Genomic DNA, 25,027 nt, shown 5'->3' on the forward strand with positions numbered 1-25,027 from the left:
CCCCGGGGTCTTTGTCCCATGAGCAGATGCCAAGCTGCCTTTTTGATCACTTGCTCTTCTGCAGTTGATGGTGTGAACCTCATATGCCCGACTGTACATATATCAGTTCAGTGTCATATTATTGGTCATTCTGGGCAATTAAAACCCTGGGTCTGTTTCTGCTGCGCTAGGCATTCCTTCTGTCATGCTCATCATCCTTCATGTCCCTTCCTGGGAGATAGATCCTTGCTACTTGTGGTGTTGTAGCTTTAGGAGGGCAACCAACATTAAAACGGCCAGGCTTTGCCCAAGAAATGATCACCCACCTCATGAATGTCTGTTTCTCCATGGACAGAGAGCATCAGCCTGGTGTAAGTTCCGTGGAGCAGCATTTTTCCTCATGTTACAGTCTTCTGACCACTTCCATTTGGGTTTTGGAGTCTCCCCCACCTGCCCTGATGCTTGAATTCTTTTTGGGGCTGCCAGTCTGGGTTACATCTTCTCTATAGGGCCCTTCTCGCTTTCAGGAAACCTTCTGAGACGACGCTGTCGTTGCTGTGCTCATCAGAGTCATAGGGACACAGAAAGTCTGACCCAACACCTCCTTTGCTTCATCATACACTTCAGAGAAGCAGCATCTTCGAGAACAATTCCACAGTAGGTGTCCTTGGGTCATGGGAAACAATCCCTGGTGTTATGTTCTCATTCTTTCTCCAGACAGTCAGACACGCTTCGTGTGGCTTCCAGCAGATGGATGTGATGCTACAGGTGCTCATGCGGGATTTCCAGTTGTCACAGGTGGAAGCTCTCATGTCCCAACATTTACACAACTGCATGAACCTGAGGGCACCATTGCTGTCAGTGACCGCCATGTCATTGTTAACAGACGTGGCATCATGCTGGCGATGCACATCCACAAGGCCATGATCGGTGACCCCTGAGCAGCCCCTGGCCCATGGTGGACCCCACAGCTCATGCTAGACCAAGCACCTAGCACAGGGCATGATGGCTTCCCAGGCCCTCCTGGCGCCTCTGCACTGTGCAGCCTGGGCAGATGTGCAGGCCAGATGTGGTTGCGGCTCTCTGCTCCCCAGCGAGGAGGGGGTCTGGAGGCCTGCGGGGCGTGGGGAAGCCCCCAGTGGCCAAGGGGAGCTGCACAAGAGGCCGACCTCATCACCCCATTTCTTAAAACAGGACAACGTGGGAGCATTGCCCAAGTGTCTGGTAGCAGTACAATGTTCGGGAACTTTCCACCCTTTTCGGGATCTATGCCCTGTTCCTTAAAGTGGCCTTCATGGCTCTGAAACCTCTTCCTCCCTTTTTTCTTTTTATTGGTGTCCCCGTCCCCATCCAGCAGCTACAGCAGCTCTGGCCTCCTTGTCCTTCTTCTTTTCCTTCTTGCTCAACTAGGGAGTGACCGACGGGTCTCCTCACCCTCACTCTTATACTCTTCTTCTCTTGGGGGACATTTACTGCCTCTGCAGCCACCTCTCTCTGCAGAATCCATGGAAGAGGAGACTTGGCCATAGGTCAGATCCACTCACCTGCTTTTCATGGAGGCACCACTGCATCCTCTGTTGATCCTTGAAATGTGTCAAATCTCAAGGCTCCTCTAAAACACTGGCGCTGGGCAGAACTCACCACTTATGGTGGCGACGGACACCCTCTAGATTCCCACAAGCCAGACCAGAAGGAAATAGCTACTTGCTGCCTTTTTTTCCTTTCTATTTTGATACAATCTCACGTTTTATTTTTTTTAAGATTTTATTTATTTATTCATGAGACACACACACACACACACACACAGAAAGAGAGAGAGAGAGAGAGAGAGAGGCAGAAGCAGGCTCCGTGCAGGGAGCCTGATGTGGGACTTGATCCCGGGTCTCCAGGATCACGCCCTGGGCTGAAGGCAGCACTAAACCGCTGAGCCACCCGGGCTGCCAATCTCACATTTTCAAGGAGGTGGCACGCCTTGTGCAAAGAAAAGAGTCTCATGTCCCCTTTACTCAGTCTTGGATCACTAACACTTGTCACATTCACTTCCTCTGTATATAGGTGCAGAGGGAAAAGTAGCAGCAGATACATAGTTAGACGCATTTTTCTGAACCACTGGAAAGTAGTTGTAGACACCATGCCTCTGTACCCCTGACTATCTCAGTGTGTTCCCTAAGAACAGGACTTTTTCTTGTGTATCCACAGTATAATGTTTAAAATTGGTAAATGTGACATCAAAACAGCACTATGATTTAACCCATGGTTCACATTAAATGTTGTCAATTGTCTCCATCCTCATGGCTCTTTCTCTTCCCAGGCCAGGGTCAAATCCAGGAGCACACATTGCACCCAGTTGTCCCATCTCTTTAGCTTTCATTGGTCTGCATTTCTTTATCTGTCACAATCGTAACATTTTTTAAAAGAGCACAGGCAGGTTATTTAGTAGGATGTCCCTTAATCTGCATTATCAAAGCCGGTTCCTGTATCCTTTGGACATGTCCTCATCACTTTTCAAACACTCTCTTGCTTTTTGGCCTAAGAAAATGTTCCAGGGTCAGCCTAATGGGATCTGCTCTGATTCCTGCAGAGAGACCTCCACTCCCGAGTCGTGAAACCTCATGCCCTGGTCTCTGTGGACTCCCCCGGCCTGAAGCTTAGGCCTTCCCACTCCACTTCCTACTCCCACCCTTCTCTCCTGTTAAGGTGACAAGGAGGCTGGTGGAGTGCCAACTCAGCCCTCTCTGGCTGGGTTCTTTTGATTTCCTGGTTTATGTCTCAGTTTCTTCATCCGCAAAATGGGATTGGTAGTATTGTCTATCTCACAGGGGTACTGTGAGGATAACATGAGACAGTGTCAGGCAGGAGGCAAATGCTTGCTAACAAAGGTTGTCAGCCTTCACAGGTCTGAGCCTGCGTGCAAGTCTGGCTGACCCGGGCCTCTGGTCCCGCTCTGATGCTGTTTCCTAGCTGTGTACCCCCCCTTCTTTTTAGCTCCTCAGGTCCACATCTTTTTTTTTTTTTTAAGATTTTATTTATTTATTCATGAGAGGGAGAGAGAGGAGAGACACAGGCAGAGGGAGAAGCAGGCTCCCTGCGGGGAGCCCGATGCAGAGCCTGATGCGGGACTTGATTCCAGAACCCCAGGATCACGACCTGAGCCGAAGGCAGACCTCAGCCACTGAGCCCCCCAGGCGCCCCATGCACATCTGTTTTATTGTACTATTTTTTTAAATTTTTTTTATTTATTTATGATAGTCACACAGAGAGAGAGAGAGAGAGGCAGAGACACAGGCAGAGGGAGAAGCAGGCTCCATGCACCAGGAGCCCGATGTGGGATTCGATCCCGGGTCTCCAGGATCGCGCCCTGGGCCAAAGGCAGGCGCCAAACCGCTGCGCCACCCAGGGATCCCTTATTGTACTATTTTATTCATTGCCCCTCCCCTCACCTGTTTCTCTTGCCTTCCACTCCCAAGGGCACATCCTTTCACACATATATAAGGTGTGACCTAGCAATCCATCTCCCAGGCTGTTAATATATCATTTAAAAAATACATAGCAAAGTGTTGGGAATGTTTTTACATGTTTGCATAAATGAGCCAGGCAATAAACCTCATTCTTCTTTTGCTCATCACATCTGATGCTCTATGACTTTCCATGAACTGTCCCATTGTGGTTATTCATCCGTTCTCTGGGGAGGGAGTAGCGGTGGGGAGAGTCACCTATCACGAACCATCACAGGCAACGCTTCCTCCTCGCGCCCTCCCCTGCAACACCCTCCTGGACGGGTCAGATCATTTGTTTAAAATTAAAACTTAATTTTACCCGTTGCCTGCTTGACTTCCAGAACCACTGCGCCAGTTTTCAGGGCATGGGCAAGTTTTCTGGGAGGCATTTCCTGGCCCTACAGGTGTCTAAGCCTCTCCAGGGCTCAGTGTCCCCAAATGAACATAGGTACAGTGGTCCTGACCCACACAGCTTTGCGCAGGTGACTGCAAAGGGCACTCAGCTCAGTGCCTGTGCCCGCTGTCCCAGCCGACACCCCATCCCCCGCCCCGCCCCGGCCAGTCGATGGGGAGGGAGTCGGGGCCAGAGGAGCAGCGATAGAACAGGTCCTCGCACCCAAGCCCCTCATAGTATAAGAAAAACTGCAGCCCAGAGAGGGAGGAGTATGGGCAAAGCCACACAGCTCGCGGCGGCTGACGCTGGCTGTCCCCGGTACCCGAACCAGCACAGCTGCGGAAGGAAGTCCAGCTGGACCCCGAGGTCCACCTCCAGCCTAGCACGTTCCTTCACGGCCCTCGGTTCCCTCATCTGCTTCCGCTGCCAGAGAGCAGGCGGGGCGCTGGCGCCTCTCCCCCGGGTCGGTCACCCCGCCTCGGGGCCGTGACCCACCCCCCGCAGCCGTGCGGGGGCGCCCCCAGCCCACTGCCCGCCCCGGGGCCAGCGGGCACCTCTGGGGCCAACCTGCCGCACCCCTGGGGGGCGGGGCGTCGCGGCCCCGGGACCTCATTGGCTGGCGCGGCGGGTGACGCGGCCGGGGCCCCGAGGGGGCGGGGCCACGGGGCGGGGCGGGGCCGCGGGGCGGGGCGGGGCCGCGGGGCGGGGCGGGGCCCGAGGGGGCGGGGCCCCGGCTGCAGCTGCAGCTTTTCCTCGGAGCCGTGTGTCCCGCGCCCTAGTCCTGTGCCCGGGTGCGGCACCCGAGCCCCGCCGGCCCCGCCGCCATGCGCTGCTACGACGACGAGGGCAGCTGGAACCTGTCCTTCTCGGGCGCCGGCTTCCTGGGCCTCTACCACGTGGGCGTCACGCGCTGCTTCCGCGAGCGCGCCCCGCGCCTCCTCCAGGGCGCCCGCCGCATCTACGGCTCCTCGTCCGGGGCGCTCAACGCCGTCAGCATCATCGCGGACCAGTCGCTGGGTGCGTGGGGGCCGGCGCGGGCGGGGGGCGCGGGGGACGCCGGCCCCACGCTGGAGACGCGGTTTCAGCCCCTTACATCCAGCATGCGCCCACTGGACCCTCGTGAGAACCCCGAGGACTCGGGGTAGGGTTACCCTGTTTCTCGGGGGACGGATCAGAGCTGGGGAGGCTGTTCCCAAGATCAAAAAAGGTGGACAGAGCGTTGAAGGCAGGGCTGGGCACAGAAATTCTGAGCCGGAGAGGGGAAGACTCTCCACTCCCCAGGTACCCGGGAGGGAGGTCAAGTCTTCGGGACAGACGTGAGCAGGCCCCCTGGGTGTCTGAGGACTCTCTCCTCTCCCCACGCCCCCAGATTTCTGCTGCTCCAATCTCCTGGGCATGGTCAAGCACTTGGAGCAGCTGAGCCTGGGCATCTTCCACCCCGCCTTCGCCCCCATTGAGCACATTAGGCAGCAGCTGCAGGAGAGCCTGCCCCCCAACATTCACATCCTGGCCTCCCAGCGGCTGGGCATCTCCATGACCCGCTGGTCGGATGGCCGCAACATCATTGTCACCAACTTCGCAACCCGCAATGAAGTCATCCAGGTGAGTGTGTGGCAGGACCCAGGGCCTGGAGGCAGGTGAGTGGGCTTCGACTCTGCAGTAACTTCCAGGTGCTTCCCAGAGGCAGACCCTCCTTCAAGGGCAGGGGGGCGGTGTCACTTAAGGCTCTCATTTGTAAGAGTCTACATTTGCATCTCTCATTTGTAAGAGCTACAGACAGGGGCTGCAGGGTGAGTACGGAGACTCCCAGCTTGCTTTGGGAAGGCCCCTTGGCTGGACACAGAAGGGAACGGCTCGGGAGGGGGCAAAGTCAGGCTTCGGTATTCAGGGTCCCTGAAGGTACCGTTTTTCCAAAGGAGTGCCTGCCCGCCATAGATTAGGAAACAGTTCAGGATTGTTATAAAATAGGAGGTTGTGACAGAGAGCTGCACGGTCAGGGAGGGAGGCCAGTGACAGGCTGTGGGAGTGGTCACGTGGGTTGGGTCCCTGGGAGGGCTCAGGCAGGTAGGGAGACCGGGAGGGAGGCCCGGAGCTCTGCTCCCCATTCTTATCACGGTCTGTGCCTGACACCCAGACTAGGGTCCCTGATGCAGGATCTGCTTCACCTTGTGACCCCAGCACCCAACATGGGGACTGTTTCTGAGTCTGTGATGATCGGAATTCTTAGTGTGTGCAGGAGAGGGGCCACATCCTTTGCTGTGAGCTGATGTCCATGGGCTCTCGAGAAAGCCAGTCAGGGACCCTAAAAGTTATCCCAGCATCTTTGCCTGTAGGGCACATAGCACATAGCACACAGTAGGGACTCAGTAAACATTAGCTGCTGTCACTATTATTATTAATCTGGGGGAATGAGATACTGCCGCTTGCATCTCCAACTGGTTAGAGCCAGGATGAGTTCTGTGTCCCTCAGAGAGGGTTGGAGGGATGTTTCCAAGTAGACCTCAAGACAAGTTTCTATGCTCTAGGAGTTTGGTAAGCTCCAGGCCAGTAGTCACCCTGGGGACATTTGGCAACATTGGAGGCATTTTTGGTTGTCACAACTGTGTGTGTGTGTGTGTATGTGTGCACGCGCATGCACAAAGTACTATCGCCTAGTGGGTAGAGGCTAAGGATGCTGCTAAGTATCCCATTCGTACAGGACAGCACCCTCCCACTCCATCCGTCCCCTACTCCCAAGACAGAATTTTCTCAAGCCCCAAATGTCAATATGGTAAGCATCTTTTTCACTGCTGGACTTGTCAGAGCCTCTACTGGGAAGAATGGACAGCGTTTTCCAAGTGGATAAAGAAGGCAAGGTTTCTTGTTTGAGATGCATCTGGTTGGGTCAGGGAACACACTTTGGGAGACATATCTAGACTGTTGGTGAAGAATTCCTTCCAGGTAGGTGGAGGAGAAATTGTCTTTAGGGGGAAAAAAATCCCAGCAGCGGTATCGAGTGAGCAAGGACCCATGAGAAGCAAGAGGAGGGTGGGTGTCATGCAGGCCTCTGCATTCAAATACCTTCTTAACCTTGAGAACTTGGCTGGGACATGGCAACTTCTTTGGGCCTCGTTTCCCTCCCCTGAACACAGGGCTAATGCCACAAACTTTGCAGGCTGCTCTGGGGTTAGACACCACACCCAGAGCACGTTCCGAACGCCAGGAGCATGAACAACTGTGTTTCCCCTGACTTGTTTTCCCAGGCTCTGATCTGCACCGTGTACTTTCCTTTCTACTGTGGGATAATTCCCCCCGAATTCAGAGGGGAGGTAAGTGCACTTTGGGGGCTTGATGACTGAGTCCCTGCCCCGTGCTCTGGGTATCCAGTGTCCCTACTGCTGAAAGGCGTGTGGTTGGAGGGAACCTGTGCTCCTTGAGGACCTACTGTGTGCCAGGCCCTCCCTCTGCTCCTGGGGGGTGCTCACAGCATCCTGGGCTAGAGGAGACCTCGTGGCTCGGGGGCAGCTAGGGGTCACCAGCTGCAGCATGGGAAGAGGGCAGGGATCCTGAGCAGATAACCCACCTGAATTGCAGCGCTACATCGATGGGGCTCTGAGCAACCACCTTCCCTTTTCGGACTCGCCCTCCACAATCACCGTGTCCCCTTTCCATGGGACGGTGGACATCTGCCCCCAGAGCACCTCGGCCAACATACATGAGCTGAATGCCTTCAATGCCAGTCTCCAGATCTCCACCAAGAACTTCTTCCTGGGGTTCAGTTGCCTCATATCCCCCAACTCTGAGGTAGGCCTGGCCCCAGTGCCCACTTTGAAGGTATTAGAGGCTTGACCGTGATCAAGGATCCTGTGAGTCAGACTTTCCCCCGACCCCACCTCAGGGCAGTTGGGATACATGCTCTGAGTCTTACAGCCAAGCTCTTGAACCTATGGCACAGGAGTCAGGTTGTGTCCTTACAAGTTTCCGCTGCTTGAGTGAATGTTGAGCTGGCCCCACATCAATGCCAACCCTGCAGAGCTGGGGTGTGAGCCAGGCCTCCGCTGGTGTTCCTCTGGGTCAGGCTCCGTGAGAAGATACTACTACTATCTCTGTTACTCAGGGGGAAGACATCAAGGCTCAGAGAGGCTAAGCACCTTGTTCAAAGTCACACAGCCTGGAGGCAGCAAAGCCCAGTTCCAAATCCTCAGCTAGCCTCGACCCATGCTCCTAACTATGGCCCTGGACTGTGGCCAGTTGACTATTCCTGTGGAGGGGAGGCAAAAGCATAGACAAAAATGGACAATAGATCTACATTTGCTTTTTTCCCTTGATATTTCTGGAAAATGGGTAATTTGACCACAAACAATCACCATAACATGCTCCTCTACCTCAACCATGTCCTGTTCCTCTCCCACTCTTTCATACCTTCTATGGTTCTGTAGCGTTTTGTTTTGTTTTTGACTTTAAATAATCTCTATGCGGGATCCCTGGGTGGCGCAGCGATTTGGTGCCTGCCTTTGGCCCAGGGCGCGATCCTGAAGACCCGGGATCGAATCCCACGTCGGGCTTCCGGTGCATGGAGCCTGCTTCTCCCTCTGCCTGTGTCTCTGCCTCTCTCTCTCTCTCTCTCTCTCTCTGTGTGTGACTATCATAAATAAATAAAAATTTATTAAATAAATAAATAAATAAATAATCTCTATGCCACACGTGGGGCTCGACCCCATGACCCTGAGATCAAGAGCCCCATGCTCTACCAACTGAGCCAGCCAGGCACCTTGGTTCTGTTGTGTTTTATAGGTTATGAAACAAGATCATGTTCATTTACTCTGATCTTCCCTATAGCTGTGGGGCGGACAGAAAATCTCAGCCCCATCTTAGAGACAAGGAAGCCGAGGCTGTCAGAGACGTGGTGTGGCCATCCTGAGGCCACACAGCGGGGGAAGGCAGGGCTCCCTCCTGGACCTGCAGGTGGCTTTTCTCCACCAGTGGAGCCCTGATTGAGACAGGGTGTGGGCCCCTGGGGTCCTCTGCTATCTCAGGCTGGTTCTGGGAATAAACAGCAAAGGGCAAAGGCAACCACCCTGCATTGACCCATAGGGATCCAGGGAACGCCCCGGGCATCCTGGGCCAGGCCTAGTTACCGTGTTGTCCAGAGGAGGGCACTGAGACCAGAGAGAAGAGTCTGGAGCAAGAGCCCCCACCAAGGAGTCTGAGAGGAGGGAGGTGACATGGAGCTGCGGGGAGGGCAGCTGATGGAGCAGCTTGTCCTGCCTGCGGTCCTGTCACCATCCCCGCCTAGCACGGGTCCTCGAGTCCTGCTGAAGGGCTTCTTGGGGAGCACAGGCTGGGCAGGGATGGCTTCCAGGTGAAGACAAGTCTCTGGCCTGTGAACACAGCTCAGGGGGCAGGGCCAGGCTTTCCCCACCCCATCCTGACCTGTGTGTTTGCAGGTAGCAGCGGACAACTGCAGACAAGGTTACCTGGATGCCCTCAGGTTCCTGGAGAGACGCGGTAGGTGGCAGCCCCCAGAGTAGAGGGGCATCCTGCTTCCTGTGAGCCCCAAGTAGAACCTGCTTTCCTGGTATTTGGGGACCTCAGATCCCTCACTGTGCTCTATGCTCAGCCTCTGCTCTATGCTTGGCCTCTGCTTGGAGGCTGGGGACCCAGAGAGGATCACACGTGCGTCCTGCTCTTGAGCTGCCTTGAGCCTGGTGCTGGGAGACAGACCAAGAGGGAGACCTCTCCCCATGGAGATGGAGGGATGCTCAGGCCTATGGGAGCCCAGAGGGGGCGCTTGACCCAGCTTAGGAGGTGGGCAAGGGGGCCTTCCTGGAGGCGGCATCAGGTAAGCTGGGCTTCGATGAGTTACAAAGACTGGAAAGGCTGAAGACGGGAAGAGAGCATTCCGAGCAGAGGGAAGATGAACAACAGCAAAGGAACGGAGGCCAGCACCATAACTCAGTGTGGCCTCCGGAGAGCGTGTGTGTATGTGTGTGTGTGTGTGTGTGTGTGTGTGTGTTCGTGGGGTAGTGGGGGGGTCTTCTCAGCTGGAGGGTTTGCATGTCATCCCACTGGGCAATGCTGTCCAACGTGTAGAGCGGAGACTTGAACCCAGGCCATCTGGCTCCAGAACCCACGCCCTTTGCCCCCCATGCTGCAGCCCCAAACACACAGCAGCAGGAGAGAATTTGCTGAGCACTTGACACATGCCCGGATCTGGCATGAGCTTTACGTACTTGTCTTCTTTAATTCTCGGAACAACCACATGAAGCAGATTTTAATTTTCTACTTTCTCAAAGAGGGAAACCGAGGCACAGAGCAGTTAGGTTGCGGAGCTAGCAGCTCTCGCATCAGGGTTTTTGTTTTTGTTTTTTTTTAAAGATTTTATTTATTTATTCATAGACACAGAGAGAGAGGCAGAGACACAGGCAGAGGGAGAAGCAGGCTCCATGCAGGGAGCCCGACGTGGATCTCCAGAATCACACCCCAGGCTGCAGGCGGCGCCAAACCGCTGTGCCACCGGAGCTGCCTGACATCAGGGTTTTGAACCTTGGGCTGTGTCTTCAGGGTCCAGGCTCTGATTAGCCACTAGAAAGTACACAGGAAATGAGGATCAGGGAAGGCCCGGGGGACAACGGGAAGAGGCCATTCATTCAGGAGGAGCCAGGGGTCCACCCTGGACCAAGCAGGTCCCCAGAGCTGGCTTTGGGAACTGGGGCAGGTTCGGGTGGCATGGAGAGGCAGGACGTGTCACCAGGGGGTTCCAGACGTGCTGATCTGTCACATCCCTCCTCTCCACTGATCCAGGACTTACGAAGGAGCCAGTACTTTGGATGCTGGTGTCTAAGGAGCCTCCAGCCCCAGCTGATGGGAGCCAGGACACCGGCCACAACAGAGGCCAGGAGGGGGGCCTGTCTCTCAACTGGGCGGTGCCCAATGTGTTGGTCAAGGACGTGCCCAACTTTGAGCAGCTCTCACCAGAGCTGGAGGCTGGTACTGCCCCTTCATGTGCTTGCTCACCTAGCACATGCCCTGCACACAGGAGCCTGGGGGCAGAGACCCTGCCCTGCAGGTGTTCACGGGCTGGAAGAGGACAGGACTCCTTAATTGAGCACCTATTATGTGCCAAGTGTGGCGCCAGCACCTTTATACAGTGGTGTCATTCACTCCATACCACAGCCGTGGGCTTACATGTTTTCCTTCCCCATTTCACTGATGAGGACGCTGAAGCTCGGAGAGGCAATTGGGAAATTCCGACCCAAATCTGTGCCTCAGAAAGCCAGGCCTTTGCCCACAAGGCCAGGGAAGAGCAGAAAGTACTGAGGACGTGAGAGAGGCCCACACAGAGGGGTCTGGACTCTCCACGTGGAGATGGGCTCATTTCTTCTTCCCACCAATACTCTGAGGATGACACTGAATTGTCCCCATTGTATGGATGAGGAAACCATAGCACAGAGAGGTGAAGTGACTTGTCCAAAGTCACCCAGCTAACAAATAGCCCAAGCAGGAGTTCTGCTCTGAGCCACTTACTCTGCCCTCCTTCGTAGTGACCCAAAAGTCACAATGCAGCAGCAGAAAAGTCTAGGTGTGTGTAATAATGGTGGTGGGGATGTGGGTTTGAACAGCATCTAAGTGAGACCAGAAAGGAGGAGCTGGCCAGACAAAGGGGGGGAATATGAGCATCCAGGCAGAGGGTACAGTGTGTGCAAATGTCCTGGGTTTGGTGGGGGCTGCTGGAGGGCCCCGTGGCTGTAGTGTGGTGGCTGAGGGGCAAGGGAAGAGGTAAGCTGGCAGGCTGGGAGCGTCAGGCAGGTGGCTTTGAGAGCTGCAGGTCGAGGGAGATGGGGAGGCACTGGGGGTGGGGGGAAGCTTATGAGGGGCAGCCCCTCCTTTTCAGAGTTTACGGCTGCTCCGAAGTCTAGATACAGCTTTCTGCACCTGGCTGGGAGGGGACGGGCTGTGGGTGGGGGGAGACTGGGAGGAGAGAGGACAGTGGCTGAGGTTAGAGCGAGGACAGTCTGGGTGAGCGAGGGGATGGAGACGGAGTCTCTTTATGCACCGGAGACCATATGGGGTGTGCAGGGACAGGCCTGGATCTGTGCTGAGCCCAGAGGTCTGAGCTTGGAGCTCTGGACCCAAGGCAGCATCCCTGCGGCCACCTGGGGGCACCGGAGAGCCGCCTTCGTGATGGGGCCGCACAGGCCGCTGGTCCCTGGGACAGGTGTTAACCTGCTGGACCCTTGCAGACCTCTCTTAATCCATGCGTGTCTGCCTGCATCTTGGGACACACGCAGGTAAGTGAGGAGGAGCTGGTCTCTGAGCTGGGGTGTCTGTGACCCCTCTCAGGGGCTGTCCCGACAGCACTAGCCTGAGACTGGGTTGGAGGCTGAGCCTTGGTCTGAAAACTAGGATTTGGGCTCCGGCGCTGCCCTGACCAGGATGCCAGTCCCTTCTACCCTGGTCATTTCAGGAGATGGGGGGCTCGGGAAGTGGTTATGTCATTCTTGCTGCCGCTGTTGCTAATGACACTGATGTGTTGCTGTCATCAAGGGAGGTTGGCATGGGCACTTGTCCCATCCTGGGGTGAGAGGCCACAACAGACTTTGCAGAAGGGTGAGAGAGATGGAAAGATCTCGGAGAGCCTGAGACCTTGATTCCATCTTGGGACCCCTGCCACTTCCTGGGATGGTCTTTGAGCAAGTCACTTCCCCACTCTGAACCTCAGTCTCCTCATCTGTGAAAGGGGCACGCCCTGTGGTTTGGGGACAATAGTGAGAGAGTGCAGGCCGAGTGCCTAGCCCTCTGCTGGCTCAGACTAGGGGCTTGGTCAGTGCCGCTTCTTTCTCTGCAGATGGGGGTGGGGTGGGGGGGGTGGGCATGCTTTGTGGACCATGTGAGGCGGAGGGGGTGATGGTGAGGGGGCTGGCTGGAGGGGTGGTGGTCATGCCGTGGCTTCTCCTGCAGCACTGCAGAAGGCATGTACGAGAGACGCCAGCACCTGGGCCTGCTTCTGCCGGTCGAGGCCCGGCCGGGCACTGACCTACTTGCTGCTGCCATGCACACTACCCTTCGAGTACATTTACTTCCGGAGCAAAAGGTGAGGCTGAGCCAGCGGCCCTGGACAGGGCCTGGCTTGTCACCCAGGTTGTGGTAGAGACGAGCGCCCATGGCAGGAAGGGCAGCTGGCACGCTGGGTAGGCAGAGCCTGGCTGGCCTCCGCCTGCTTGCATGGTGCTGCTTGCACAACCCAGAGGCGTCTCGGTGCTCTCCTCTGCAAGATGGGACTGATGGGGAGATGGGCTATCAAGGGGATGACCGGTGGATCAGAAACAGGACGTCCTGGTCAACGCTCTGGCCCTCCCCTGTCTCTAGGACCTTTGGCCCTTTGCTCTACCTGTTAGAGCCTCAGAGGAAATGTGCTGCTTCTGGAGAAATAACTCTAGGGGCTGGTCTGGTTCAGATTTGCTGTGTGGTCTGGGCCGGGTCTCTTGACCCCGCTGGGCCTCTGATTCCTCTTCTATAAAATAAGGCCCTTCCAGGGCAGGCTGGTTGTGGTTAAGCCCTCACTAACCATTCTGACTTTGCTGATGAATGAATCACCTGCGTTGTTTGTTCATTCATTCCACCGATAGCTATCGAGGGCCTACCTAGGGCCAGGCCTTGGCTGGGGATAAGGAGGCAGCACTGACTCAGACCCAGTCCCCGGCCTTGTGGAGCTCACAACCCACAAACCATCACACGCTCATCTGTGCAATCACACCTGTGCCTAGTGATGCCGAGAGAGGTCTACACTGGCTGTGATTCCTCAAAGAGGTCTACACTGGCTGTGAACCGAGATAGCTCACCCTGGGGGCTCTCTGGTCAGGGAAGGCTGCCTAAAGAAGGTAACTTTGGAGTTATAACCTGAAGAATGGGTAGAAGTCCACCAGACAAAATGGGTAGGAGTCCAGGGAAAGAGGGAAGGAGAAAAGAGTTCCAGAGGGATGGAACAACATGTGCAAAGGTCATGAGGTAGAAGGCAGAGGCAGTAAGGCTCACTGGAGGAGCAGAAAAGGAGGCCAGTATGGCAGGAGCCAAAAGGTAGAGTCCGGGACGAGATGCAGCAGGGGTGAGGCGACGTGGCGGTGGCTGGCAGGGGCTAGACACGCAGGGCTCTGCAGCCAGGCGAGGAGTGTGGTCTGCATCCTAACAGCGGTGGGAAGGCAGCAAAGCGTTTCCATGGAGAAGAGTATTTTTAAAAACTCTTTATCCCCTAAAAGGTCTCTGACGATGAACCACAGGTCTCTGTTTCGCTCCACGATGAGTTAATGACTGGATCAGCCCTGCTGTTGGCATTGCCAGCGGCCCAAAGCCAGGAAGAGAGCTTTCCACTAATTCAGATTCTCCTCATGCTGAGCTGTTAGATTGAAACCACAGGTCAGAGTCAAAGAGGAGAAGTGCAAAGTCTAGACTTTTCAGCTCAAAAAAAAAAAAAAAAAAAAAGTCTCTATATGAGCACCAATGGAGAAACCTATCCAGGTCACAGGGAAATTCAACTTCATACTTAGTATTTTTTTTTGTAACGTACATGTTCAACATGCAGGTTGTAATAATAGAGGCAGACAGTCCAGAGCAAGGGAGGTGATGGTCCAGGTTACGTTTTGCTTCTCATACTCCACCCTGTGGACTGTCTGCTAGTTTGAGGCCCTGTTTAGAGGCTCCGCTGAAGGCAACATATTGGGGGGAGGCCCTGCCGTGCCCAGTGAGTCGGAGAAGGTGCCCAGCCAGGCACTGTCTCAGCCACAATTGGATGGCCTGGTCCTCTTGACCCTACAGGGTTCGCATGGAGAGCCATGGGAGGGTTTTGAGCAAGAAAGGCTCTATCGGATTGTATTTCAGGGAAGTCACTGGCTGCTAAGAGGAAGGAGACTGGAGGCCAGGAGAGTAGGGAGGGCAGGTCCGGGGCACCTGCACGCAAGGTCATGGTCCTCTTCTGGCAGGTGAGGAAGCTGAGGCCCAGAGAGGTTCCCTGACCTGCCCAGGTCACACAGCCGATGAGCAGGGGAGCTGGGCGGCAACCGGACCCCAGCCTGGCCCCAGAGCCCTGCCCCTTCCTGCCCAACTCCCCGGTGGAGTCGATAGCCAGCTCTGCGGCGGGGCCAACGCTGCTGGGTGCTTCTCGCCCCCTATTCGGCTTCCACTAGGCCTGGTGCCTCGGGGTCAGGAGCCTCTGGCTCCCTGCTCCGGGCCCCTGGGGTAGGAGGGCACGGCCGGCTGCATGCTCTGGCCTAGCTGAGCGAAGTGTCTGCTGCCCCTTCGTCCAGGCTGGTGGCGTGGCTGCCCGATATGCCAGCCGACGTGTGGTGGATGCAGGGCGTGCTGCAGAGCTTGGCCGCCGAGATCTACACCAGGTCAAAGGACCAGCTCCTCAGGCTGGTCAGGTGAGGTGGGCAGCGTGGCCTGGGTCGGAGCGGGTAAGGCTTCCCCAGTGGGGAAAGGCCCCGGCTGTTTTTCTGGACCCTGGGCAGGGTCCGCGCTGTCCATGTCCTTCTCTCCAGACACCCGTGCAGGCCCTGGCACATGTTTGGTCACCACTGGGGGCCAGGCCCATGCTGGGCCGGAGGTAGGAGCTGACCAGTCACGCTGGTCAGTGTGCAGGACCTACTCACCGAGGCAGCCTGAGCTCCCAGAGGACGAGTGGGCCTCCCTGCCCCGCCAGATCCCCAGCAGCCTTCCAGCAGCCTTCCAGATGTCCCTGCCTGTCCTGTGTGGGGTCTGAGTTGGGTCTGCTGTCTCTCCTCAACCTGCCCTCCCTACTGGCTAGAGGCCCTGGTGTCCTTCCAGCCTACTTGACAGCCATCCCTGGAACCTTCCTGCCAGTCTCAGCGGGGCCAGAATAAGGGCCTCAGGGCTCTCCTTGTGGCAGGATCTTGGGAGAAGAGGGACCCAGGGCTCTCTGAATGCGAGGGCTGCCCCCACGTGGCTCCACCCTGACCTTCACCCTTCCCCGGGCTCTAAAAGCTTGTACTCCCCGGCTTCTGCTTCCTCCACAGCCTGCCGGTCACCAGCCCCCTCCAGCCTGGGGCAGCTCCTCTCGTGGACCTGGCCAAGGATCCCAGACCTCCCCATCAGGCCTGAGGGGCACAATGCAGGGCCAGCCCAGGGTCTGGCCTCCCCTGGTCCCCGTCTTGGCCCTCATCCTGTGCCGACATCTGCTCCCAGTCCTTGAGTCCTGACTAGTCTTCCAGAGGCTCAGAGCCCAGAGTGGTGCTATCTGCTGAGTGGAGGACTGAGGGGACAGCCTCCCTTTCCTCTCAGACTCACCCGTGATTGTGTGGGTGGGTGGCCCCCGGGAACCAGAACAGGTCCCACCAGCTCCCCTGGAGCCCCTGTTCCTTGGAGCCAAGGAACCAGTGAGAGAAGGGGTGTCTCCCGGGGGCCCGGGGACTTCTTTTTTGGGAGAGGCCCAGCTGGTTGGTATGTCCCTTGGTCACTGTATCCAGGTCACCCGGCCCCTGACTTATCAGAGGGAAAAAGGAAGGTAGGAGCTGAGACACACAAATTGGCTCTTGAATTTCTGTGGTGGGGGACTCAGGGGCAGCGTCTGTTGAGGAGCAGGGTCCGCATGCTGTTGCTGAGCTGTTTGCAGAGCACTTTGCAGAAGACAGTGAAAGTGCCATGTGCTCCTGACTAGAAGGCAGATGGAAGTGATGGGTTGGGGTGTGCCTCCCCTCAGACCCTTCCTTTGACTTCCTTGGTCCTGCACTAGCCCCGTGGTGACCCCATGGTTTGTCTCATTCTAGCAACCTTGATCTCTGACTTCCTACTCATCCATCCAGCGGGGACCCCCCAGCAGGGAATGTGAAGGTGGGAAGAGAGAGGGGGCTCAAAATCTTCTCAGAATCCCACCTACGTGGGTCCTGCTGGGGTGCCCGGGACCCCTGGCTGCCAGCACTGTGGCGCCACCCCCTTATTCCTCAGGAAGGCTTATGGTGTAGCAGTGCCTCCACACACGCCACCCCCAGGTCCCTTCCTCTCTCGCAGAGAGGAGACTGGGACCCTAGCCCTCTGGCCTCTCCTGGGAGCCGATCCTCTTCTTGTCCTCAGAGTAGAACCCACACTGTATCTTGGCTAGTCCCTTAGGACACACTCAGCCTGAGTAAGGATGGGGAGGGTGGGGAGATGGAGACATCAGCAAGAGAAAAAAAGAGCAGAGGAATAAATCCAAACAAAAGAGATAATGACTCATTCATTCATTCATTTGATTTATGCTTAATGGGTTGTAGGTTCTAGGGTCACAGCAGTGAACAAAACTTGCATTCTGGGGCAAGTAAGGGGAAGGAGATGCTAAACAGCCAACCAGAAGCTGAAAATGAGATGATCTGAGGAGCAGTAGTGGCGTGAAGAGAGCGAGAGAGAATGGACACAGCGGCGGTCAGGGTGGGAGCAACATTGGGTCAGTGGTCCAGGAAGGCCTCTCTGAGAAGGTGACATCAGGGGCAGGGCCTCAGATGAGAGGCAGACAGCCAGGGGAAGAGCTTTGCAAGCAGAGGGAACAGCAAGTAGTTGGTGTGGTCGGGGCCTTGTAAGCGATGGGGAGCACCGAGCGTGATGAGGCAGGCGGTGGGTAGGCAGAGGCTGGGTCGCAGAGGCCACTGTCACGGTGATCAGAGCTTTGGATGTGGGCAGTCAGGGGAGGTGTTGGGAGCAGAGAAGTGAAAAGCCAAGGGCAGAGTGAGAGAGCAGAGCATAGGAGGGCCTGGGTCAGGGTGGGAGGTTGAAAGGGAGAGGAGAGGTTACCGAGAGCGAGGACTTGTGGGAGGGTCCACCTCCCCACTCATCTCCAGGACCCACTGGGGCTGAGCTGGCCTCTGTCCCCTCTTGCTGTCACCTGGGTGGGGGCAGGCACAGATACTGTCCCCTGCAGCAGGAAGGGGGCTGTCCTAACTTGAGTCAGGTGATCTCCAAGCCCCAAGTTTCCTCTCTCCACAGACCTGGGATGCCTTGTCCTCGCTCCCAGGCACTGGGTTTGGGATTTCCCCTGCCTGTGGAGAGGGGAGGACTGGCCTCCTGGGGCTCCAGGTTGAGGATCTAGAGGCTCAGGAGGCCTCTGAGAATTATCCCCTATCAAGGACATGGGCCTCTATGTGCCCACAGACCTCCCTTTATCACCCCTTCTCTCACCGGTTCTTTGGGGCTTTCCCTAGGGCCATCTTTGCCCCCATTGCTTTGTTTTGTGTCTTAGATGGAAAAAGATAATAGGCCTCTCCCATCTTCATCTTCATCCTCTTTTCCTGACAGCATGTTGCTAAATGTTTCTAGCTTATTTGATTGAATATCTCAGTGGCAGATAATACTCTGCTCTGAGCACTTCTTTTTGTCTTTATTATTTGTGGCTCCTGAGTCAGGGTCACGTCTTCACAACTTGTGGTTGCAGAGATTATTCACATGCATCACTCACAGTGCTTTACAGTTTATAAGTACTTCCCTGATTTCTCTCCTATTGAACTCTTAGACATTTTCTCATGTGGCTTTAAAATCTGACTGCAGGGGACGCCTGGGTGGCTCAGTGGTTGAGTGTCTGCCTTCGGCTCAGGGCGTGATCCCAGGATCCAGGATCGAGTCCCACATCGGGCTCCCTGCATGGAGCCTGCTTCTCCCTCTGCCTGTGTCTCTGCCTCTCTCTCTGTATCTCTCATGAATAAATAAATAAAATCTTAAAAAAAAAATCCGACTGCCTGTGGCTTTCTCCATTGATCCCAGCTCTGTGCTCTGGGCCAATGCACCCTGCCTACTCCCTCTGCCTGGGGACAGCCTGCCAGGGATAGAAGGGTAGAAGGGTAGAAGGGATAGAAGGATAAAAGAGGCTGCTCTTTTCTGCAGTGAATAGCCTGTGCCTTACCACCACTCATCAGGGACATCCCCAACCCAGACTTGCTGCGTGGTAAACTACAACCCCATACCCTTAGTTTGTTCAAGTCTCCCTAGGAGTATGGAGTCCAGTGCTGCCCCTGATATGATATGAGATGACCAGTACTGGACCTAAATTGCCTTTTACCTCTCACCTCCTGGTCACCTCCTCTATTAATGTAGTCTCAGAATGAATGGGCTTAGCCTGGGCAACTCCTGTGGGTTTCACTGAGCTACCATCCACCAACAGTGCTGTGTTCTCCCTTAAGCCTGGAGGTGGCTCAGCTGACAAAGCAGACAGCCCAGGAGCTGATCCAGGTCAGAGTTCCCTGGCTTATTACCCATACAGCCTTCCAGCATAGAGCCCCAGGGCATTACAGAGGAGAGGAGGGATCTAGGGCTCTGAATTGAGGTCCACATGGGTCTAAGTCCCATCTCCACAATTGAGCATTAATGTAACCTAGCAAAATTCCCTCTCCTCTTAGAGTCTTGGGTCCCCCCTGCATAAAATGGAGATAACAGCATGTACCTCATGAAATATTTATTTGAGAAAAGTAAATGCTCCTTGTAGACTACATCATATGGTAGGAATTACTGCCCAGAAAGAGGAAGCAGGAAGTGAAATGCACTAACCTCACATCTGCTCTTTGTTAGGCACCAGACTAGGAGGACCACTGGGCCTCCTCTGAGCCTCACACCACCGCTGGGTGGGGAATAGTCCTGAGAAAACTCAGGGTAGTGGTGATGGGGCCCAGACCTGTGTGATATCAGAGCTCTATCATGCCATGGTCTCCCATCATCGGAGCTAAAGTCATGTGTCCACCACCATCCTCTTTCTCCCAATGTTCCAACCAAGGACCTCTTTGGGCCTTGGAGCCCTGACACAGTCATGGCTCTCATTCTCAATCCACCTTCCTAGGCTGACTGCAAACCCCTGCCCCAGGCTGGCTTTCTGAGAGCCTGTTGTCTGCAGAGTGTATCCAGGTGCCTGAGGCAGATCCCTGCTCCAAGAAGCTCATATGCCTCTGTTGTTATTTCTGTGGAAATAATAGGGAATCTAACCCTTACAAGACCACTCACTCTACATGTTTCAAAGCCCATCATCTCAGTTCTCACAGCAACCCTGGGAGTTTGGAGATATACTCTGCGATTTATGGATGAGGAAATGGAGGTGCAAAACGGTTATGTTGATTGGTAAGTGGTAGAACTGGAAAGGCCCAAATCTGTGCTCCAGGAAACAGAGAGACCCCTCGATCATTACAGCTTCATTGTTCACCTGCTCTGTGATGCCAGGCAAGTTCTGTCCTTGATCAATTCCTCATTTCCTGTCTTTAAAATCAGAGATTGGACCAGCTGGTTTCTAAGGCGCCTGCAGCTCTGCTCTGAGCCCCAAACACATACAATACCACCATATTAGAGATGATTCCAGGAGGGGATTAACCACAGTGGAACTGAACCACTGTTCAGTGGTTTCTGAACTAGCTCTTCATGGGAGCCTAAAATTTGGGTTGGTAAACAAGTTATTCCAGGAGGGGACACTGTAGATGCAAACGCATACTGGGGGTGGCCTATGGTAAGTTAAACCCACAAGGAATCTGAGCTTCAGAGAGGTGAAGTGCTTTGTCTAAGGTTCCACAGCCAGTCAGTGGTGGGGGTAGCATTCAATCCCAGGTCAAGCTGTGATTCTGTTCTGTCTGAACATTAGAATGCTGAGTGGAAATACTGAGGAAGCCTTCTGCAGAAATTCTGATGTAACTGATCTTGACCTAGACGTCTGTCTGGGTAGGAGTGTGTTGGAGCCTGTAGTCCCTGGGCACTGGTGTCCTCACGGACCACTCCGTGGGTGTGACTACCTGCCTGAGCCAGCAATCTGTGCCTCAGACTTGCTTAATATCATCTGTGCCAAGCAGGCTGGTATGTGCCAATCTATGGCTGGGATTTCGTGATGCTAATGGGCTGACCTCTGCCCCAGCACTAAGTCCTGGTTACACTGGGCATCCCCAGGAAGATACCTCAACTCCTCTGGGCTTTGAATCCCACCCATAAATCTGATCTTGGATACTAACCTAACCAAGTATTTGGTGATGTTAAGAAACATTCATTATTTTTTAGCTGTGTTAATATATAGGGAACGTGGGTTTCAAAGAGTTTTTATCTTTTAGAGATCTCTACTGAAGTATTTCTGAATGAAATAATACGTGAGATTTGCTTCAAAATAATCTGGGGGGGGGCTGAGCATTGATGAAATGTGGGTTGGTAACAGTTGACACTGGGTGATGAGTTCATAGAAATTGACTAAACTTTTTTCTAATTTCGTATATGTTTGATATTTCCATAATAAGTGAGCACTTAGCCTTAAAAATTATTAGCACAGACAAATGGAAAATATGCAACAAAACGGAACATATAACAAAGAAAACGAGGGTCGTGGGGAGTCGTGGTTATCCAGCCTCTCAGACCGGGAGGGCAGTAGGATCGGGGAACCGTGCGCGTTCAGCACCGCGGACAGCAACCCGCGGCCGTTCCCCTCCGCCTGGGCAGCTTAGGGATCCCGGGCTTGAGGCCTGGTGCGTCCACCTTGGTTAGGAGGGGTCTGCGCAGGACAGAGGGCCACCCGGCCTCCTACACCCCTCCAGAGGTGGGGTCTTCACTACTCATGGGGTAGACCAGGCCTTGCTGGTCTCGCAAGAAATTTCTGATTTTCTCCTTAAGGATACCTTTGTCAAAAATCAATCGATCATCTATGTATGGGTCTATTTCTGAGCTCTCTATCCTGCTGCATGTATCTATATGTCTGTGCTTATGTCAATCCCATGCTCTTTTGATTCATAGTCTTAAGGTTAAAAGCTTTGTAGTAAGTCCTGATAACAAGTACTGTGAGCCTTACAACTTTACTATTCACTTTCAAAATTGTTTTGACTATTTCTAGGTTCTTTACTTTTCCATATAGATTATACTTATTTTTTTATTTTTTTAAGATTTTATTTATTCATGAGAGACACACAGAGAGAGGCCGAAATATAGGCAGAGGGAGAAGCAGGCTCCCCACAGGGAGCCCAATATGGGACTCGATCCCAGAACCGCAGGATCACCGGCTTGTCAATTCTTACAAGTGAGCCCATTGGAGTTTTGCCTGGGACTGTACAGACCCTATAGATAACTCTGAGTAGAATGGGCATCCTCACAATGTTGAGACTTCCAATCCACGAACAGGGTATATGTCTCCATTTCCTTAGATTCTCTTTAATTTCTCTTGTCAATGTTTTGTAGCTTCTGTTATATAAATTTTGCACATATTTTCTTAGATATATTCCTAAGCCCTTTAATGTTATCCGATGTTATTGCAAATGATATTTTTTAAATTTCAATTTTTAAAAATGTAAATTTCCAACCGTTTGTTGATAGTATGTAGAAACGGAATTGATTTTTGTTTTTTGGCCTTGTAGCATGTGATCTCACTAAACTCACTTATTAATTTTAGTAGATTTTGGGGTAGAATTCCCCAGGATTTTCTATTTTAAGGGTTTTTCTTCAGATTTTTATTCTTAAAAAATCTGAACCTATAGAAAAATTTTGAGAAGTCAAACAACTGAAGTAAGCAGAATAACACACTCCCTTATCCCCCACTGTGTCTGCACCCTAATCCCCAGAACCTATGAATATGTTACATGTCAAAGGGAATTAAGGTTGCAGTTGGAATTATACAGTAGCTGGTTGGCTGACCTTAATATAGATTATCCGGGATTGTTGGGTAGGTCCAATGTAATTACAAGGGTCCTTAAAAGTGGAAGAGGACACAAAAAAAGAGTCAGTGTCAGCTTAATAGAATGAGAGCGAGACTATACCTGCCATTGCTGGCCTTGTAGACCGTGAAAGGGGCCACAAGCCAAGGAGTGCCAGGGGCTAGAGGCTAGAAAAGGCAAGACTGTGAATACATCCCTAGAGACTCCAGAAAGAAGTGTGTAGCTTTGGGGACTCCTTGATTTTAGCATAGTGACACCCTCACTAGATGTCTGGCCTACAGAACTATAAGACAATAAACTTTTGTCTGAAGTCACTGAGTTTGTGATAATTTATTACAACAGTAATAGAAAACTAGCAAAACAACAAACATACACCATCACCAGCATACACACACACATACACATACACACGAGCATGTGCACTTTTTTATTGCTATTTAGTAAATATTTTCACTGTATAAATATATGACAATTCATCCAGTGTACCACTGATGGACATTTGAGCTGTTTCCTATTTTTGTCTAGTGAATACAGAGTTTTCCTAATTTGGCCTTTCAGGCTAGCCCGTTTCCTCTTGAACTATCCCATCATTTTTTGACATTTAATATTTTGCCCAACACGATGTTTTAGGCTCATTTTGTACTTTTTCCCCTCCAGCCCTAGAATTGGCCTTTTTTTTTTCTTCTCAAGAAAGCCCAGTTCCTTTTGGTGGGGAAGTGTTTAGGAACCAAGATCTGGGCACTGGGTGTGCCTAGTTATAACTGGAATACCAGTACCTAAGGGCCTTTGCAGCAAAGAAATAGGTATTTTTTAAAATAACAAATTCATGTCAATACCTCAGATTCCAACCCAAGACCATCTCCCTTGCCTTCTCCAGTAGTGAGAGCCCTCTCATCTGAAACATCAGGACATTTTCATTCATTTGCCTATTTCCTCCAGCCTTTGGCTAGCTGTCTGTGTCATTACCTAATTGTTCTTAATGTCTCGGGTGCTTGGATTGTCCTCCTTCATTTTGGTAAAGACACCCACAAGCCTCCAGAGCTGGGGTTAATTGCTCTTTCCTCCCTCCGTCCAACATGTACACATGGCCTATGCCTCCGTGTGTGTGTGTGTGTGTGTGTGTCTCTCTTTTTTAAAGAAGATTTTAATTATTGATTCATGAGAGACAGAGAGGCAGCGACACAGGCAGAGGGAGAAGCAGGCTCCCTGCGGGGAGCCCGATGTAGGACTCGATCCCAGGACTCCGGGATCACGACCTGTTCCAAAGGCAGATGTTCAACCACTGAGCCCTCCAGGTGCCGCTGCGTGTGTCTCTCTTGCTAGACTGCAAGTGTCTCATTCCAGAGCAAGGAGACAGAGCACGTAGGTCCTGCCCACCTCATTTACTCAGGATTCTTGCTGGTGTAGTTATCTGTGTCCACCAGCCCAGCTATAGAACCTAGGGGTAGAGTTTATTATTCCCTTTCCAGCGTCCAGGACATCTAGACGCCGAGAATCAGACCAGGACCCCACTGTTTTCATCCTTCTGTTCCCCAGCACCAGGCATGTGGTAGGCGCTCAACACACGCCTGTTGAGTGAATAACTGGATGAGGGGTTAAACTAAAACCTCTTTAGAATTCGGTTGCTCTCAAATTGCAGCATGAAAAAGAAGTACCTTATTAAATGCAGTTTTGGGGGCGCTATCCCCAGAGAGCCTGTCTCCTGAGGTCCAGGGTCGGCCCTGGAATCTGCAATTAACACCCCCCGGCTCCCGCCCGCAGGAGGCCACGAAGCGTGTTGTTCACGCACCCGTCACCACCTGAGACTATCTTGGTTCTTGGCAAATGTCGCCTCCGAGAGGGCCGGGCTTCTGCCTGGTGGTACCTCGGGAACCTGGGCCGGTGCCCGGGCCGGATCGGGTCCCTGAATATTCGTGGGGTGAATCTTTAAGGTCACTGGCAGGGGGAGTGTTTGCAGGCCTGTGTCGAGCACTTGCTGAGTGATGGGGTCAGCGGGGTGATGGACGAACGCGCGGTGGAGGGGATGTGGGGTACCGGCGGGGAGGTCGAGGCGGCGGGGCCTGGGCCATCCGAGGAGGGTAAGGGCACGCAGGGGCGGCGAGGCCTGGGCGGCCCACCACGTCACGTCTGCGGAGGGCAGCCGGCGCGCGGCGGGCGGGGCCATGACGTCACACCGCGGAGAGCCGCCGGGGCGGGGCGCGGATGCGGACGGCGCCGTGACGTCACGCCTGCGGGGCGCCGCGCGCGGCGGCTGGGGCGGGGCGGGGGGGGGGTCGGGCGGCGCTGTGACGTCACGCATGCGGAGCGCCGCGCAGCGGCTGGGGCGGAGGTGCGGGCGGCGCCGTGACGTCACGCCTGCGGAGCGCCGGGCGGCGGCTGGGCGGGGCGGGGGTGCGGGCGGCGCCGTGACGTCACGCCTGCGGAGCGCCGGGCGGCGGCTGGGCGGGGCGGGGGTGCGGGCGGCGCCGTGACGTCACGCCTGCGGAGCGCCGCTCGGCGGCTGGCGGCGGGCGCGGGCGCGGGCGCGGGCGGGGCGCGGGCGCGGGCGC

The 25,027-nt window shown here is 54.2% G+C and overlaps 1 protein-coding gene across 3 annotated transcripts; it reads left to right on the forward strand.

The window, feature by feature from the left end:
* The first annotated feature begins 4,595 nt into the window (after positions 1–4,595).
* On the forward strand, positions 4,596–17,066 carry PNPLA5 (patatin like domain 5, triacylglycerol lipase). Of its 3 annotated transcripts, XM_077914184.1 has the most exons (9): positions 4,596–4,887; positions 5,240–5,472; positions 7,113–7,178; positions 7,444–7,653; positions 9,297–9,357; positions 10,654–10,839; positions 12,811–12,943; positions 15,150–15,266; positions 15,879–17,066. In XM_077914184.1, exons 1-9 carry the CDS (start codon positions 4,695–4,697, stop codon positions 15,961–15,963), a joined length of 1,284 nt encoding a protein of 427 aa, XP_077770310.1. In that variant the 5' UTR covers positions 4,596–4,694; the 3' UTR covers positions 15,964–17,066. The 3 variants fall into 3 exon arrangements, with proteins under 3 accessions (XP_077770310.1, XP_077770311.1, XP_077770313.1); XM_077914185.1 differs by lacking the exon at positions 10,654–10,839; XM_077914187.1 differs by lacking the exon at positions 7,444–7,653.
* Positions 17,067–25,027: the final 7,961 nt, after the last annotated feature.

The sequence above is a fragment of the Canis aureus genome, chromosome 11 (assembly GCF_053574225.1).
Source record: "Canis aureus isolate CA01 chromosome 11, VMU_Caureus_v.1.0, whole genome shotgun sequence".
Taxonomy (NCBI): Eukaryota; Metazoa; Chordata; class Mammalia; order Carnivora; family Canidae; genus Canis; species Canis aureus.

Coding starts and splice junctions, on each gene's coding strand:
- PNPLA5 (XM_077914184.1), top strand. CDS start 4,695: ATGCGCTGCTACGACGACGAGGGCAGCTGGAACCTGTCCTTCTCGGGC. Junction 4,888..5,239: donor CATCGCGGACCAGTCGCTGG/GTGCGTGGGGGC, acceptor CCACGCCCCCAG/ATTTCTGCTGCTCCAATCTC. Junction 15,267..15,878: donor CAGCTCCTCAGGCTGGTCAG/GTGAGGTGGGCA, acceptor CTTCCTCCACAG/CCTGCCGGTCACCAGCCCCC.